This window comes from Apodemus sylvaticus, chromosome 13, assembly GCF_947179515.1.
Source record: "Apodemus sylvaticus chromosome 13, mApoSyl1.1, whole genome shotgun sequence".
In the NCBI taxonomy this organism is placed as follows: domain Eukaryota; kingdom Metazoa; phylum Chordata; class Mammalia; order Rodentia; family Muridae; genus Apodemus; species Apodemus sylvaticus.
Genome location: NC_067484.1, coordinates 29,567,112 through 29,585,460, shown reverse-complemented (window position 1 = coordinate 29,585,460; position 18,349 = coordinate 29,567,112). Strand labels below are relative to the sequence as shown.

At 37.9% G+C, this 18,349-nt stretch overlaps 1 protein-coding gene across 10 annotated transcripts in view; it reads left to right on the top strand.

The window, feature by feature from the left end:
* The window catches only part of Cep192 (centrosomal protein 192), an 87,454-nt gene that overhangs the window by 45,524 nt on the left and 23,581 nt on the right, over positions 1-18,349 (top strand). For all 10 annotated transcript variants that reach the window (XM_052155885.1, XM_052155893.1, XM_052155892.1 and 7 more), the window contains 13 exons: positions 417-542; positions 718-861; positions 986-1,046; positions 2,193-2,332; positions 2,421-2,513; positions 3,558-3,676; positions 4,813-4,989; positions 6,465-6,555; positions 7,331-7,507; positions 12,520-12,780; positions 13,168-13,283; positions 15,308-15,417; positions 17,043-17,187. In XM_052155885.1, coding sequence (XP_052011845.1) covers positions 417-542; positions 718-861; positions 986-1,046; positions 2,193-2,332; positions 2,421-2,513; positions 3,558-3,676; positions 4,813-4,989; positions 6,465-6,555; positions 7,331-7,507; positions 12,520-12,780; positions 13,168-13,283; positions 15,308-15,417; positions 17,043-17,187 — 1,760 coding nt within the window. The remainder of the gene's footprint in view (positions 1-416; positions 543-717; positions 862-985; positions 1,047-2,192; positions 2,333-2,420; positions 2,514-3,557; positions 3,677-4,812; positions 4,990-6,464; positions 6,556-7,330; positions 7,508-12,519; positions 12,781-13,167; positions 13,284-15,307; positions 15,418-17,042; positions 17,188-18,349) is intronic.

Below are 18,349 nucleotides of genomic sequence, written 5' to 3'. Positions count from 1 at the left end.
TTTTGATCTTCTGGGCTAATATCCACTTATCAGTGACTGCATTCCATGTGTGTTCTTTTGTGAATGAGTTCCCTCACTTAGCTTGATAGTTTCCAGTACCAACCATTTGCCTAAAAATTTCATGAATTCATTGTTTTTAATTGCTGAATAGTATTCCATTGTGTAAATATACCACATTTTCTGTATCTATTCCTCCGTTGAAAGACCTCTGGGTACTGGCTTGCTGTATATTGTGTTTACTATGTATAGGTATGGGCCTTGAATTCCTAATCTCTCCAAGACTTTTAACATGAAGGGATGCTGAATTTTGTCAAATGCCATCATTCTGACTCTTAACTGGCTAAAAGAAGCACATAGATAAGATAGTTCATTAATAATAGATTGCTTTTCTCACTCAGTCCTTTCTTCATACTTAGGTAGAAACAGAGAAGAAAGGTGTTCTGGATTTTGGTGACCTGACCTATGAAGGCTGGAAAGCTCTCCCACTCAAGTTAATAAACAGGACACATGCTACTGTTCCAGTCAGACTGATTATTAGTGCTGTGAGTAGTGGCGTCGAATTAGACACTGCCTATAGAATATATAGATTTAAAATTATAGGCAGTGCTAATATTCTTAGTACATTTTTCCTTGTAAAAGTAAATTATACTGCTAAAGAGCCTACTAACAGCTCTACTGCTGTGACTCTGCTGAACCTGACTTTTGTGTTCTGAACAGAATGCCTTAGCCTGGCGCTGCTTCACGTTTTCCAAAGAGCCCATCCGTGCTTCTCTGAAAGCCGCTCCGTATGCTGATGTGACGGCTCAGCTAGTGGCCCCATCCGTAGTTAGTCACGTGATGCCTGCCAGTTACGATGGAAAGGTAAGTTGAGTCAGTTTAAAAACAAAACTAGCTTAGAAGTAAAGAACTTTTAAGCTACTTTTTTCAAGCTACCTTTAGCTCATTGGGATTTCAGTCTTAATATACACTAATTTTTTTTCCATAGGATCCAGAATCTCTGATTGTCTGGGTTATTTTTCATAGCCCAAGGAAACGCCTCACTTCAGGTATCATAGGTTTTTTTTGGGGCGGGGGGAGAGTTATCCTATAATTAAACTTACATTTTCAGTTTACTTTGTTAATGAAAATGACAGTATTTTAGGCTCCTGCTAAGAATTTTATGTTGTTTGGAGAATGGGAAAGATGGCATGATATTTTAGGTCAATGATATTTTGGGTCAAACCTATGTAGTTATAGGTAATCTAAATGAACGTCGAAGAAAATACATTTTCTCCCCACTTATCTCTCTAGTCACACCTATATTTGGATTATGTCTTAAGGTTGTTTTTTTTTTTTTAAGATTTATTTATTTGTTATATGTAAGTACACTGTAGCTGTCTTCAGACACACCAGAAGAGGACATCAGATCTCATTATGGATGGCTGTGAGCTACCATATGGTTGCTGGAATTTGAACCCAGGACCTTAGGAAGAGCAGTCAGTGCTATCTCTCCAGCCCCTTAGTCAAGAGTTTCTATAGCTGCAATGAAACACTAGGACCAAGAAGCAGGTTGGGGAGGAAAGGGTTTATTCAGCTTATACTTCCACATTACTGTTCATCACCAAAGGAAGTCAGGACTGGAACTCATATAGGTAGGAACCTGGGGCAAGAGCTGATGCAGAGGCCATGGAGGGGTGCTGCTTACTGGATTGCTTCTCCCCCACTTGCTCATCATGCCTCCTTATAGTACCCAGGATAGGCACCATTCACAGTGGCCTGCCCTTCCCTGTCCCCCCATCACTAATTGAGAAAATGCCGTACAGCTGGATCTCATGAGGGCATTTCCTCAAGGGAGGCTCCTTTCTCTGTGATAACTCCAGCACATGTCATGTTGACACACAAAACCAGCCAGTACAGATTGTTGTAAATGCCTTAACTGAGTTTTTTAAAAATTTGTTTAATGTATTAATATTGTGTATGTCTATGGGCATGTGTGTGAAGGTCAGAGAACAATTTTATGGAGTTGGTTTTCTCCTCCCTTTATATGGGTTCTGAGAATCATAGTCAGGTCATCAGACTTACATGGCAATCACTTTACCCACTAAGCCATTTCCCTGGTTCCTGAATTTTCTTTGGATCCCTAAAGACAACCTTTTGGATGACTGGCGGGATTTGGGATCTCTTTACTGAACTAAAAAAGTAAACTTTTATAGAAATTCTAGGCTCAGCAGAAGAATTCTTGGCCAGGGTGGATATAGAAGTGGACAGCCCAAACCCTATGCCAGTTCTTAGAAGTGTGGATCTCCGAGCCAGAGCAGGAGTAGCTAGGATCCATGCCCCTCGGGACTTGCAGGTACCCTCTTCTCTCTGTTGTTATGCTCTTGTGTCCAGGTTCATAGTCCTTTAATTGTGACAGCTTTTTGAATGCATTTTCCCTGTAGACTATCTATTTGTTGGCTGATGTGAATTCCTCAACCAAACAGCCCTTGCCTTTGAAAAACGCTGGAAATATTGAAGTTTATCTAGACATCAAGGTAAGAATTTCTGCAAAAGTGCAGTAGTATTTATGTTCCTTACTTTCCAATAGCTGTTGTGTGGGCAAACTTGTCCTGATGCTATGAGAATTAAACTAAGAATTTCCAACAGTGTTATAAAAATTGAGAGTCACACTAGCCTGAAGTATGTGTTATGGTTAGTACTGAAGCCCAATGCTTGAATATAAGAATTCTTGAATAGTTGCCTAGAAGTTTGTGTGACATCTGTGATTATGTAGAAGAGTATACACATACAGGGTTATTTCTGATGTCCTTAGCTGAGTGAAGTATAGCTGTCAACAATTGGAGATGGGATAGGAGGAAGATTTGAAATGGAGGCTGTAGGAAGAAAGAAATGATCTTTTTTTGTTGTTTGTTTGGTTTTGGTTTTTGTTGTTGTTGTTGTTGTTTTTGAGATGGGTTCTCTGGATAGTCCTGGCTGTCCTGGAACTCACTCTGTAGACCAGGCTGGTCTCCAACTTAGAAATCTGCCTGCCTCTGCCTCCCAAGTGCTGGGATTACAGGCATGCACCACCACTGCCCGGCAGAAATAATCTTTTGAAAAAGAATAAGACAAGTTAGGACTGTAATGAGAAGGAAGAAAGAACAGCAACATATCCTAGTTAATACGAAAGACACATTAGGTCTTGAGAGATGGCTCAGGAGTGAAGAGCAGGTGCTGCGCTTTCAGGTGATCCAGGTTTGGTTCCCAGCCTTCGTGGCAGCTCACGTTTCTCTCTAACTCCAGTTCTAAAGAATCTGACACCTTCTTCTGGCCTCTGTGGTCACTGCACGAAACATGGTGCACATGTATTCATGTAGGCAAAACACTTAATATACATAAATTTAAAAATGTAAAAATAACTGGGTAGTGGTGGCAGCACATGCCTTTTAATCTCAGTACCTGGGAGGCAGAGACAGATGGATCTTTGAGTTTAAGGTGAGCCTGAAGAAAAAGAAATTAAAAAAAATCTAAGACGAGACAAGAACATCTAAGGGAGAGCTTGCTTACATGAGTTAAGTTGTGGTTCTGTAATTGCTTAGGTTGCTGAACAAGGAAGTCAGTTTTCAGTGGACCCAGAAAGTTTGTTTCTCAGACCTGGAGAAGAACATGAAGTTACAGTTTCATTTACACCAAAGGATCCCAAAGCATGTGAAGAAAGGTAATAGGAAAATGCTTATAATGACCGCTTGCTTCTCTGTTTTTCACTCATGTGCAGATTATGCTGCCTAATGCACGCTACAAGCGATGCAGTTGTGCTTTAATCTTTTAAGTTACCCTTTGTGTGTGAAAATGCACATATTGTCTATATATACATATGTAACTTACACAGACACACACAACAGATATACCCACACATATATATCATCACTGTTATAAGTATGATGTGGGTGGTATGGACATCACGTGCTGTGGTGCATGTATGGCGATCAGGACAACTTTGAGTAGTTTCTCCTTCCACTGCAGGCTTGGGGACCAGAGTCACGTCCTTAGACTTCTGCAGCAAGTGCTTTTTCCCCACGGAATGATCTCACTGGCCCAGCTTTTCTATTTTGTCAGTAAAATGCTTCTCTTAAGCCAACTAAATCCACGTTAAAAATTGCTATTTCTGGTATACTCTAACAAAAATAAATAATAAAGCATGATTATAGTGTTCCTCTTTAACTTTTTTTCTTCCAAAATGTCTTTACTTTGGTTTTTTATTTATTGCTTTATAATTCTTCCCCGGTCTCTTCCAGGACCTGTGACTTTTACATTTAAGTCATTAGTAATTTTCAGTCAGAGTCTCATTGTTATTTGTGTTTGAACTTGACTGTATGGAGCTAGCTTAGTATATGCCTCAGGAGTACCCATGGAGACACACACTGCTTCTCCCCAGCGTGGAGTGCAGAACACCCATGTCTAGGGAGTTTATTACTAGAATTCTGTGGAAAGGAGGCACTAGTTAAGTACTTGTGCCTCAAGTGCTTGCCTCAACCCTGCTGCTGTCAACTTTTCCCAAATTCCTCAAGAAATTTCTTCCCCCCTCCCCCCAGACAGGGTTTCTCTGTGTAGTCCTGGCTGTTTTTGAACTCACTCTGTAGACCAGGCTAGCCTCAAGAAATTTCTCTTGTGCTACCATGCAGGCCTTATTGTGATTATCACTTTTATGTGGGTTTTTCCCTGGAACATAAGCTTTTGGGGTAGAGATACTGTTTTCACCACAAACTTAGTTTTTTGGACAAAGGGAGTGGATAGGCTATAATTGCCAGAAGAACTGACTATGGGATACTTTACTCTCTTTTCTTCTTTGGGTAGGATCCTGATAATATTTGTGCAGCCATTAGGACCTCAATATGAAGTAATGTTAAGAGGTGAAGTGATTTCTTCTGGGAGTAAATCTCTGCCACCTGGGCCTCACTGCTCAGACATTCCATTGATTCTGTCCAACAAGCAATTTCTGACTTGGGGTGGTGTCCCTCTCGGCAGGACTCAGTAAGTATTCACACAACCAGCTGAGATGACTGAGACTCTGTTGTCTAATTCCCTTATGTTATTTTCTCAGATGTTAAATATGACTGTATAGTTCTTTTTAGATTTGAGATAAAGGTATAATATATTTGCCTAATCTTTTTGATGATGAACCAAAATTTTAAAAAAATTATAAAAATTTATATCTGATTTTTAGAATGCATTGCAAACTGCCTTTTTTTTTAAAGGCTCTTTGAGCATTTGAGAGTATGAGAGCTCCTTTTATGGAAAGTCAGAAAGAAGATAATCGAGGCACTGTATCTTGTTTAGGGAGATTGCAATCCAGTTGACAATTTCTTTTTCCTTTTTCTTTTTTTTGAGACAGGGTTTCTCTGTGTAGCCCTGGCTGTCCTGGAACTCACTCTGTAGACCAGGCTGGCCTCAAACTCAGAAATCTATCTGCTTCTGCCTCCCAAGTGCTAGAATTAAAGGTGTGTGCTACTACTGCCCAGCCCAGTTGACAAATACTTAGAAGAGACCTCAATTTTTTTTTTTTTTTGTTTTGTTTTGTTTTGAGACAGGGTTTCTCTGTGTGGCCCTGGCTGTCCTGGAATTCACTCTGTAGATCAGGCTGGCCTCCAACTCAGAAATCTGCCTGCCTCTGCCTCCCAAGTGCTGGGATTAAAGGCATGCGCCACCACCGCCCAGCCAGACTTCAAATTAAGTGATAATGACTTTCATTTTTTTGTGTGTGTGTGTGCACAACAGGGATTTCTACACTTATTTTGTATTAAGTGAAGAGAGGAAATAACCTCAAAGATGCAGGGTTCTTCATACTAGCAACCTGCTATTTATTTGGTTTTTTTTTTTTTTTTTTTTGATTTGGTTTTTTCGAGACAGGGTTTCTCTGTGTAGCCCTGGCTGTTCTGGAACTCACTCTGTAGACCAGGCTGGCCTCGAACTCGGAAATCCGCCTGCCTCTGCCTCCCAGAGTGCTGGGATTACAGGCGTGTGTCACCACCGCCCAGTTAACCTGATATTTCTATATCCACTTATATTCTAATGTTTTTAAAAAGTAGAGTTAATTCAGCATACTGCTGAAAAAGACTGTTGTACAAATAAGCCTGGTAGCTCTGACCACTTGTTTCTCTGAAAACAAGACTGAGCAAAGAATTTCAGCTCTATTAAAGACACGAGACTTTCTTCAGTTACTTCTGTAGACTTTCTTTATAGTGTAGAATATATATATAATGTATAAATTAGAGATACTAAACTAAAACCCTTCCCTTGTTAAGGTGAGCCTTAATAAGATGATAAGCTTTACATTTTAAGAAACAAATTCCATAATTGTGGAGAGATGATTTTAGCCTATTAAGGTGACACAATCATCCTATCTTTACACATTGTGGATTGTGGTCAGGTTTTTAGTTGGTTTTGTGTTTGTCACTGTAGCAGTATCTATAGAAAAAAGGACATTTAAAATATGTAATTGTTTTTAGGCTCCAGAAACTAGCTTTAAGAAACAGTTCTACAACTACAGTCCAAAATTTGCGACTATTTATCAAAGGACAAGATCAGGATTGCTTTCAGGTTTGTACTCTGATCTTTGTTTTGTCTGATTTAAATACTTTTTAAAAACTATTTTGTTTTGTTTATACAATAGGGGCTCATTGTATAGCCAAAGCTGGCCTAAAATTCATGATCCTGCTGGCTCCCCCAGACAGTACCCTACACATGGCTTCTGTCTGAGGTTTTCTCAGAGTTCAGAACACTTAATATATGCAGAGCATTTGTTGTTTAATTTGTCTAAGATTGCTGTCACTATGTAGCTCTGGCTGGCCTGGGATTCAATATGTAGACAAAGCTGTCCTTGAACTTACAGCAATCTACCTGCCTCTGCCTCCCAAACACTGATTATAGGTATATGCCACTGCACTGAGCCCAGACTAGGTGTCTTTTGTATCTGTTTTTTTTTGCAGTCCAGGGTTGTATACATGCTAGGTAAGCGCTCTATGACTAGACTGTCTCCATATTCAGACCAACTGATTTGTTTATAAATTTTAACAATTTTTAAATTTTGTTTTATGTGTATGAGTGTTTTGCCTGCATGTATGTTTATGCAACATGTGTATACCTGGTGCCCATAGAGTTCTGAAGAAGGTGTCAGATTCTCTGGGCCTGGAGTTACAGAGGTTTGTGAGTGTCATGTAGGCACTGGGAGCTAAACCTGGGTCCTCTGTAAGAGCAGTGATCCTAGTTGCCGAGCCCTGTCTCACACTCAGACTTAAGTGTAAGAGTTTGTATTTATGCCTGTTTTATTTGTGCTAGTGTTTGAGTTTATACAGTGATTGTTTTTAAATTGTAGATTCAGAACACTTTTGGCTCAGAAGAGCGATTGACCAGTAATTGTGAAATCAGAATTTGCCCAGGAGAGGACTTTGTAATCTCTGTGTTATTTGCACCTACTCGATTATCTTGCATGTTGGCTAAACTAGAAATCAAACAACTTGGAAATCGATCACAGCCAGGCATTAAGTTTATGGTAAGAGAAGTTTATTGCTTTTTTTCTTCCATGAAGTTCACGTAAAATTATAACCATTGCTTTAATATTGGTAAATTATATATTTTGATTTTTCAGTTTTAGACTTAAAAACAAATTATAGAATAATTATCAAGTCACTAAAAGTGACCATTATGAGGTTCATATAAAAAGCAATCCTAAATGGTTTTAAAGTTTCATTTCTGTTTGAGATATTTGAAACATACCTAACAATATCCAGGTAGAACTAGTCTACTCAGCAAAATATTGTCTTAGCCCATTTGGTCCATTGTAAACAACAAATACTATAAGCTAGATAATTATCTTATTTTATGTGTAGGAACGTTTTGCCTGCATGTCTCTGAACCATGTGTGTATGGTGCCCATGGATGCCAGAAGAGGGTGAGGCATCTCCTGGAACTCGAGTTACAGACTATTGTGAGCCTCCATGTGGGTGCTGGGAGGTGAACCTGGGTCCTCTGGAAGAGCAGCCAGTGCTCTTAACTGCCGAGACGTCTCTCCAGCCCCACACCTGATCATTCTTTTTGTTTTTGTTTTGGTTTTGGTTTTATTTGTTTTTTTTTTTTTTGAGACAGGGTTTCTCTTTGTAGCCCTGGAAGTCCTGATACTCTGTAGACCAGGCTGGCCTCGAACTCAGAAATCACCTGCCTCTGCCTCTCATATAAAAAGCACTCACTGCTAGAGTTCTGGGATTATAGGTGTGCACCACTACCGTCTGGCTACACCTGATCATTCTTAAACATTTATTCCTTACAGTTCTCAAGCTGAGTCTCCAAGCTTTTGACTTGCCAGCAATTTGACTGTTGCAGTCTGCTTCAGAGTTGACACTTCTTTTTTCCATGTCTTTTCTTGGTACAAGGGTATGACACTCCCCTCCCTCTTATAGGCACACTCATTCCACTTTGGCAAGCAGGCCTATCAGGACTTCATTACTTCCTGGAAGTCCTACTTCTTAATACTGCCATGCTGGGGATTATTTCAACAGATGAATTTTGTGAGACACCAACATTCAAACTTTGGCAAATATCCCTTGATATAATCTTCTAGACTGTGTTCCAGATACTGGGCCTACAAAGATTTTTTTTTAATGATTTTTAATTTTTCTTTATGTGCATTGGGGTTTTGCTTGTATGAAAATGTCGGATCCCCTGGAACTGGAGTTACAGGCAGTTTAGAGTTGCTGTGCGGGTGCTGGGAATCGAACCTGGGTCCCCTGGAAGAAGGACCAGTGCTCTTAACTGTTGAGACAATTTTTTTCTTCAGCCTGACAAATTTTAAACCATTTACATAAATATATTCAGAAAAACCATAGATAAGAGGGATAAGTCACTGAGGAAAGAAAACAAGGGTAACACAGTGAAATGACACTCCACCAAGTAGATGTGAACCCTCAAATTGTACATTGATCTGAAAGGGAGAGCAGGACTGAAATTTGTGTTCTTTCTAGTGTCACATGGGAATGTAATCAATTAGAAGATTGCCCAGAATAGTGAGTTAACCTGTTATCTGTAGAGCAGTGTACTTGGTCCCAGGGTGGGCCAAATGGTTTGAATATGTAAAGTGGTCATTCTCAGACCTCGTGACAAAGCTTTAATATATGGCTGCATAGTTTCCTGTGAAAATAAAATTAGGTTTGTAGAACAGGCTAAATGAACTGTGTTCTTCACTCTATCCTGAATATGATGTGATAATTTCCAGAGTTATTAGCCAAGATTTGAGATCATTAGTCATTTAGGGAAGAACCATTTGATTTAACAGTCACCGAGTCCTAGTTCTAGCCTGGGACCTCCTTAAACCAGGGTCTTAGTGCAGTTTCTGCCTGCATAGAGTCTCATAGAGCTGGGTAGGGTCAGGTTTATCTGTGGATTCTCCAGGTCAAAATGGCTTGTATCTCACAAAAAGACACCATGAAAGATAAAATATTTAAGGGAATCTGGAAAGCCAGCCCTGTCTCATCATTTACACACTCTGAATTGGCACTTCAATATCTTCCCCATGACATATGGCTTCTTGTTGTCCCAATATTATGGTTTGGTTCTGAGGAATGAATGGAATGTTCTGTGCTTTGAATAGCATAGCATGATGGACTTAAATAAAAATTAGGTTTTTTCCATGTTGAGTGTATGTTAAGCACCATTTTTAATTGGTAGGTAGAATATCACATTTTGTTTTCAACATAACCCAAGATAAAACTCTTCATTCTACTCAGGTTAACTGAGACTATGTAAGTATAGAACCCACATAACTCATATGTAATCCCTGCGGTGCTAAATACAGCTCTGTTTTGTAGTCTTTGAGAGCAGTGGTCAACCCCAGGCTATGTTGCTCCCAGAGATTTTTGGAAATATTGGATACAGTTTTGATTGCCTTAATTGCAGTGTTGAAGTCACCCACAATTATTGTGTTAGGTGCAATGTGTGCTTTTAGTTTTAATAAAGTTTCTTTTACGAAAGAGGGTGCCCTTGCATTTGGTGCATAGATGTTCAGGATTGACAGTTCTTCTTTTTGTATTTTTCCTTTGACCAGCAAGAAGTGTCCCTCAGGGTCTCTTTTGATGACTTTGGGTTGAAAGTCAATTTTATCTGATATTAAAATGGCTACTCCAGCTTGTTTCCTGAGACCATTTGCTTGTAAAATTGTCTTCCAGCCTTTTACTCTAAGGTAGTGTTTGTCTTTGACCCTGAGGTGTGTTTCCTGTAAGCAGCAAAATGTAGGGTCCTGTTTACGTATCCATTCAGTTAGTCTGTGTCTTTTTATTGGGGCATTAAGTCCATTGATGTTAAGAGATATTAAGGAATAGTGATTGTTACTTCCTATCATTTTTGACGTTATTTTTTAAATTTTAATGCTTAACTTCTTTTGGGTTTGATGAAAGGTTACTATCTTGCTTTTTCCAGGGTGAAGCTTCCCTCCTTGTATTGGTGTTGTCCTCCTATTATCCTTTTTAGGGCCGGGTTTGTGGATAGATATTGGGTAAACTTGGTTTTGTCATGAAATATCTTAGTTTCTCCATCTATGGTGATTGAGAGTTTTGCCTTAATTGATACTAAGACAAGAGTATTTCGCGCCCCCCCCCCCCCACCACCACACCACCTCACACCACAAATCCAGCCCAGATGCCAATGGTATTGAGCTTAAGAGACCCTCCTTTAGAACAATGATTAATCTGTGGACCTGTTGACATCAAGTCAAGTTAGTTTTAGCTTTTGTGTTTTAGCATATATGTATGATGTGTACACGTGTGGGTATGCACATGTGTGCATGCACATGGAAGCCAGAGCTTGACTTTGGATCTTCCTTTGTCACTTTGCTTTATTTACTAAATCAGACTCTGAACCTGGTACTTGCTGTTTTGGCTAGCTAGCTTACCTTAGGGTTTTTGGGTATATTTACTAAGTACTGGGTTATAGGTGATCTGAACTCTTACCTCATGCTTGTACCGAAAGAACTTTTATCTATAGAGCCAAAAAACTCTTGTAACCTTTATCTCTACTGAGCATTTATATTGTTTCTCTTGATATTTTTCTAAATGCTACAATAGTTATTTCAATAGCAATTATATTGTATTGCATAATAAATTCTTTAGAGATGATTTAAAGGGTATGTTGGGATGTGCAGAGGTCATGTGTAACAACAATGCCATTTTATATAAAGGACTTAAGCATCACAGAATTTGGTACTCATGGATATGAGAGGCTAGCCTGGAAGATCCCCTGAGGATATTGAGGGACGAAATTACAGAAAGAATACATATATTGAGTGTTTTCAAAGATGCCTTTTCTCTTTATCATTTCCTGTTTAATTTTATGCAGATAATTTATGCATAAAACTGTAGAAAAGTTGAAATATTGAAAAATTGAAATATTTTTGTCTCCTTTAGCTGTAGAAAGTCATTTTAAATTATAAGATTTGTAGGTTTCTGTTCTGAAGGTCTTAGAAATATTATTACTTTATAATAAATCAAATTTACGAGGATCCTCAGTTTAGTGTTCAGTGTTGTTTTGATTAGGTACATAAAGCAAGTCAAAATCAATTGTTGATTTTTCCATATCCTCAACGGACCTTTTGGAACCTGTGAAAAATAAGTTTTAGAGATGCCTGTTGACCAGCATAGAAAGTTAGTTTTTAGCAAGGTAAATGCTTTCCTTTCTTTCATTATAAAAGAAGGTGTCTCTGAGTCTCCTTGTTTAGAAGGCTCAGATCCTGTTAAAAATTGCAGCAAGTATCTCTCAAACCTGCCTTCAGTTTCAGGTTTCCAGTTCTCTACCTTGCCTGGAGTTTTGAGTACTAGTCCTCAGTTTAGTTGTGTTTGCAGGCTTCTCTCTCACAGTAACTCTGCCAAAAACACTGAGATGATAGTATAGCCCTGGCTGTCCTGTATACACTAGGCTGGCTTTGAACTCATAGATTCACCTGCCTCTGCCTCCCTGAGTGCTGTGATTACAGGCTTGTACCACTAAGCAGTTAAACCTGGCTTCTTAATTATTTTATAATAATTTGGAGAAAGGAGATAATCATATTTCTCCTAAAGAACCCTATTATGAAAAGTTTCTAAATTACAAAGAAGTTGCAAAAATACCACTTACATTCTACAGTTTTACCACACAGCTGACACTTACCACTTAGTTTTTAGGCATTTCAAAGTAAATTACAAGATTACTAGTATGGCTATGCTTGCATTCATTTGTTAGGTGAAGCATATTATTGTTCTTTGGTTAAGCTTGAGTTATGCAACAGGAAATGATTGTTCTTTATGTAGTCAGAAGGTTAATAGAGTTTGGAAGTGCTGTTTGTATTTCCTTTACAAATGTATATACATACCTACGTACACATATACCTGTAGTGGTGGACTAGAAGTTGGATAATTGCTAGCTCAAGGATACAAACACTAAAAGCTTTAATTGTATTAAATCTATGTTTTCTTTTGACTGTAATTAAATTTTCTGCTTTCTTATATAAAAATAATTTTGGATATGTTTATATTTTTTTTTTAGATACCTTTGTCTGGATATGGAGGAACAAGTAATCTTATTTTAGAAGATGTTAAGAAACTATCAGACAGTTACTTGGTAACAATGAATGGCTTAATTCCTGGCAAAGAAAGTAAAGTTACTTTTTCTGTTCGCAACACTGGCTCCAGAGCAGCCTTTGTTAGAGCAGTATGTTTTAAAGATTCTCAGAGGAAAGTCTTGCTGGATCCTAAAGTATTGAGGATTTTTCCAGATAAATTTGTACTTAAGGAAAGAACCCAAGAAGTAAGTATACAATCTCTACCCTAAAACATAAAGTTATATTTTGGTTAATATTAATTAGTATTTTATGTCCAAGTGTTAAAATCATGTAGGGACGAAGTGTGGAATAGAAGACTTACCTAGTCTTTCCAGGAGAGCTGCTCTACATATTTTCTTTCTTTCTTTTCTTTTTTTCAAGATGGAGTTTCTCCCGTGTAGCCCTTGGCTATCTTGGAACTGTTGACCTTGCTGGCCTTGTCCTCAGAGACTGGCCAGATTCTGCCTTCTGAGTATACAAGTGTTCTCTCTGTGGTCTCCTTAGGATTGTAGGACTGTTTATTCAGAGTGAGATAATTTACTAAGGAAAAATACTGAATATTCATGCTCCTGCTTTTCTTTTTGTTGTATCAGGATATTACTTTAGTATACAATCCATCAAGCAGAAGGAATGACGATAAACCTACAACAGAATTGTTAACTGTCTACATGTTTGGTGGTGATGAAATCTCCAGACAGCAGTATCGAAGGTAGAGCTTAACTTTAGACAACGTTGGGAGCTGACTGGTGAAATCTGGACAGTTGATGACTTAGAACACACCTCACTATTTGGTAGTCAAATGATAAAGAAAAACATTGGTAAAATTTGTGTGGCTCAGAAGTTGGCATAATGTGAGTTAGAGATACTTGGAGGAAACATAAATGTGCTTTCCTACAATCTGCCTTCTTTCTTGATTTATGGATGCTTTTTTCCCTTATCCAGTAGGACCATCATGCTTCACACTGCTCCTACAAACTTAAAGCATACTGCATCATGCTTTCCTACCCCAGGTTATAGTATATAAACCTACATGATTAATTTAGGATATTTCTAGAAAGGCTATAAATTACTAGAAAGGATCATTATATTTTAGAAGTGTGTAGATGGGTATACCTTATAGATAGTTCATAAAATTTGGTACATCTAATATTCATGTGGTTTACAATATAGAGTTGGAAAGTTTGGAATATTTTTCTAGGCCAAGTATGATTAAAATATTGGTGCATTATTATGTGTTAAGTTCTGGGTGTTTCTTGTTGCAAAATGGAGGTTTTAGGGCTACAGAACTTAAGGACAAGATAGATGAAACACATGTTGAGAGTGATGGCTACTTTGTGATGCTTTGAAGCTGGCTTTTTTTTAAAAAAAAAGATTGATTTATTTATTTTATGTATATGAGTACACTGTAGCTGTACAGATGGTTGTGAGCCTTCATGTGGTTGTTGGGAATTGGATTTAGGACTTCTGCTCACTCCTGTTGGCCCTGCTCGCTCTGGTTAACCATGATCACTCAGTCCCTGTTCACTCTGGCCCAAAGATTTACTTATTATATGTAAGTACTGTAGCTGTCTTCAGACACACCAGAAGAGGGCGTTTGATCTTATTACAGATAGTTGTGAGCCACCATGTGGTTGCTGGGACTTGAACTCAGGACCTTCAGAAGAGCAGTCAGTGTGCTCTTAACTGCTGAGCCATCTCTCCAGCCCTTCCTTCCTTCCTTCCTTCCTTCCTTCCTTCCTTCCTTCCTTCCTTCCTTCCTTTCTTTCTTCCTTTCTTCCTTTCTTTCTTCCTTCCTTTCTTCCTTTCTTTCTTCCTTTCTTTCTTTCTTCCTTCCTTCCTTCCTTCCTTCCTTCCTTCCTTCCTTCCTTCCTTTCTTTCTTTCTTTCTTTCTTTCTTTTCTTTCTTTCTTTCTTTCTTTCTTTCTTTCTGTCTGTCTGTCTTTCTTTTCTTTCTTTTCTTTTCTTTCTTTCTTTCTTTCTTTCTTTCTTTCTTTCTTTCTTTCTTTCTTTCTTTCTTTCTTTCTTTCTTTTCTTTCTTTTCTTTCTTTCTTTCTTTTTCCCTGAGTGCTGCCATTACAGGCATTACTACCAAGCACAGTAAACCTGGCTTCTTCATTATTTTAGAATAATTTGGAGAAAGGACATAGTCACATTTCCTGTTTCTCCTTTTCTATATTGAAACATAAAAAAAAAAAAAAACAAACAAGCAAAAAACCCTAGCGTATTGTTTCATAACTTCTATTTACCATAGAGTTATGTACTGAAATTTCCTTTGGTTGTGAACATCTGAGAATTATAGAGACGTTTATAGTTTATTTCTCACTGTAAAGATTCTTTGGAAGATGTTTATTTTTATAGTAGTTAAGTGGTTGCTTAAATATTTCCATAAACAGCTTATTCTTATTATTCTTTTCTCCCCACTGAGGCAAGTTCTTTGACCAAATTGTCACAAATAATGGCAAGATAAGCCCTGGGAAGAATCCACTTCTCTTTCTACTCTTACATTAAAGGCCCCTACTTTGATACTACTATTGAACTAAAACTAATGATTCTGCTACCATTTAAGCTGAACTTCGAAAGCAGGTTTGGCTCTAAAAAGTACTTATTTTATGATTTACGATATGTGATCTATGTATGAATATATCCTGCTATTAGTGGGGTTTGCCAAGTAATTTAGTTAGAATCTGGTTTAGGTCACTTTATATATAAAGTCAATAAAAATCTTTTCTCGCAGAGCTCTGTTGCATAAACCAGGAATCATAAAGCAGATACTTCCAGAACATAGTGTGCTACAACACATCGACTTTGCTGAAGCATTTCAGGATGAGCTACTATTAGATGAAGGTAGGAACTGTAACATCCTTGATGTTCTGGGTCACGTGGTATTATCCAGGCATGGAGTGGAACAGGAAGGAGTTTACTTTGGATATGGTATCCATCTGAGTCAGAGCTGTCTGACTTTGAACAAACCACATCAGTGAGTCTCAGTTTCCTTCTTGTTTCTTCTCTGTAAGAGTTGCTTTGGAAATCAGATGGAAGATGGAAGAGTTGTGTTGCTTTATAAATATTTTAGATATTGGTAAAGTATCTAGATTTCAGGTTCATAAATGGAAGAAGGATGTAAGCCATTATTACATTCAGGTTCATGTTGTTTTAGGTTTCCTGATCGTGTTTAGTGATGTAGAGGTGTTAAAAAAAAATCCCAAATAGACATGCAGAGCACTAGCCTAGATGCTTAGTCTCACTTGAGAGAAACATTCAGATGTTTGTGTTTATTTATCCACAAGGAATAAATGTACTAAGACGTACAAACTCTAATTTTTATATCATAAAATGGGAGGCACAGAGAAAGGGCCAGTCACTGAGAATGAGTTGACTGTTGAATAATAATTGAAGAACAGGAAATGTAGACCAAGTGGAGAAGATGGACCATGATGAGGAGCGATTGTTCAGGGTAGCTCCTTGTTTAGAAATTGAAGAAATGTGTTGTGAAAAGAGATGTTTTGGCAAATCCACTGGGAACTCAAATAACTTTTAAGATCACTCATCTAAGGTGGTGTGAGTTGGGACTTTGACCAGCTTTCTGAACATCAGAATATAGTATTCTGTGGTGTGGATAGACACAGTCTCACGTGGTTGTGATGATGGGTGCCATGCATTCATTGCCTGTGAGAAGGTTGTAGAACTCTGAGTATGTTCATGACATCTGTTTGAACATATCACTATTACAAATACTTGTCTTGGTCTCTTACAAAGTGGGTAATAAGTAATCTATTCTCATAATTTATAGTCATAGCATCGTTACTATAAATTTAAATTTACTGTGTGGCATGGTGATAAATGAATGTACCGCAAGCATTTGTGAGTGGAGTCGGGGTCAGAAGTACAAGATCAGTCTAGGCTACATGAGATCCTGATTCAGGAAAAACAAAACAATTTACTGTATTAGTTTATGATTTTCACTTAAAATATATACCTTTTAAAGAATGAAATACACTTTAAAATTTCATTCTTTTTTAGATGAGGAAGCCTAGATTGGCCTGTGAACCTTGCCTTTAACCTTTCTGTGCTTCAGGTTCTTCCTTTTAAATATGTGCCTCACAATAGCTATCTCAGAGCGCCACTCTAGAAGTTTAGCTAGCCTGAAAAACTGGAATGGCATCTTGCTCACCATAGATATTGAAAAATGTCCATGGCACCCTGAGATAGATGATTACCACCACTCCAGATAGCTAAGGAAAGCTACAGCTCAGACAAGTTCATTAAGTTGCCAAAGGTCCCAGAGTGGCAATGATGATAGTTTACATTTTGATTCAGATTTTCTCAGCTGTGGTGGTGGATGGTCTATACCAGTCAATGGTATTAATAATTGAGATACTTCCTACCCGAACCTAAGGAAATAATATGACTATTTGTAAATGCTGTGCTTGTGTGAAGATTTATGTGTTTCAAAGTGTATTTTTTTGCAGCATGTGATCTTCCTCAGCGGCCTAATGACATTCAGCTCTTTTATGGAAGCATACGTAAAATTACCCTGTCAGTAATCGGAGAATTCAGAGATTCCATTTGTAGCAGAGAATTTCTTCAGCCTTCCTCTAGTGCTGAAACTAAAAGGTAAAACAAATAGAATCTTTCCCCGGATTCCAGGATGGATCCATCCTGCAGTTAGTTCATCTTCTCCCCTCTATGCCTTGCTATTTTCTCTCAGGTATTCTCCTTTTTAGCTTGATTTGAAATTGTTTATAATTCCTGGAAAAGTTTGAAAATAGTGTAGACTATTTTTGAAAAACCCAGGTCTCAGATACCCTAGTTGTTAGTGTTTTACCACGCTTTGTTGCCATCTCTTATTTATAGAGATTTTGTCCTAATTACATTACAGTGAATTGCAGAAATGAGGAACCCTCAGGTGCTGATATTACTCCTATAATTAACCTATCAGAATTAGAATATTTAACATCTAGACAGATATCCATAGTACATGGGCTTTGTTTATACATCTTTAAGTGTTACTATAAAGCTCTCCATAGTTAAACTATGAAAGAAGATCCTCTTTTTCTATAGTGTCCAAGATTATATTGTATGTTGATGGCCTGTCTTCTCATTAATGAACAGTCTCTATCCTTTTTTACCATTCATAGATGAGAGTATATGAATGGATTATCAAGTCAGAACTTCAGTCAAAAGAATTCCATACTTAAGTTTTGCTTTTAATTGGAGAATCAAGTTTGAGATTGTAATTTTATGTCAATTTTGAGATTGTCTGTTGTGTTTCCTAGATACTTTTTATATTGTTACTAGTCCAGTATAATACAGGTTCTCTGTGTCCAGCAGTGGATGGCAGAAGGGAGCTATTTCAAACATGAAAGTTCTGTTTTATAGTTTGGTTATTAAATAATGTATACAATAATTTTTAAGGGGATTATCTCACAGGCTCATGAATTTCAGGTTTCTCTACCACAGACAGTTGTGTACAGTTGGTACTACTAAACACGCTACTACAGGCATTCCATAGACAGAGGCACTAATGTACTACTGACTGTGAGATTAGTACGTTTGCACTAGTCATCCCTTTTACCTGAGTATTCCTACTGAAATAGACTACAGCCCTCTGCTGGCCATTTCCTAGGAATGACTTTTTAGTTTGCAAGTTCAAAGAAATGACACAGTTTAAATTTATTTCTGTGCATCTTCACAGGTGGCATCTGGACATAGACCTGTCCTGGTGGTTTTTGTTTTTGTTTCCTCACATATTAACCAGGCTGGCCTCAAACTCCCA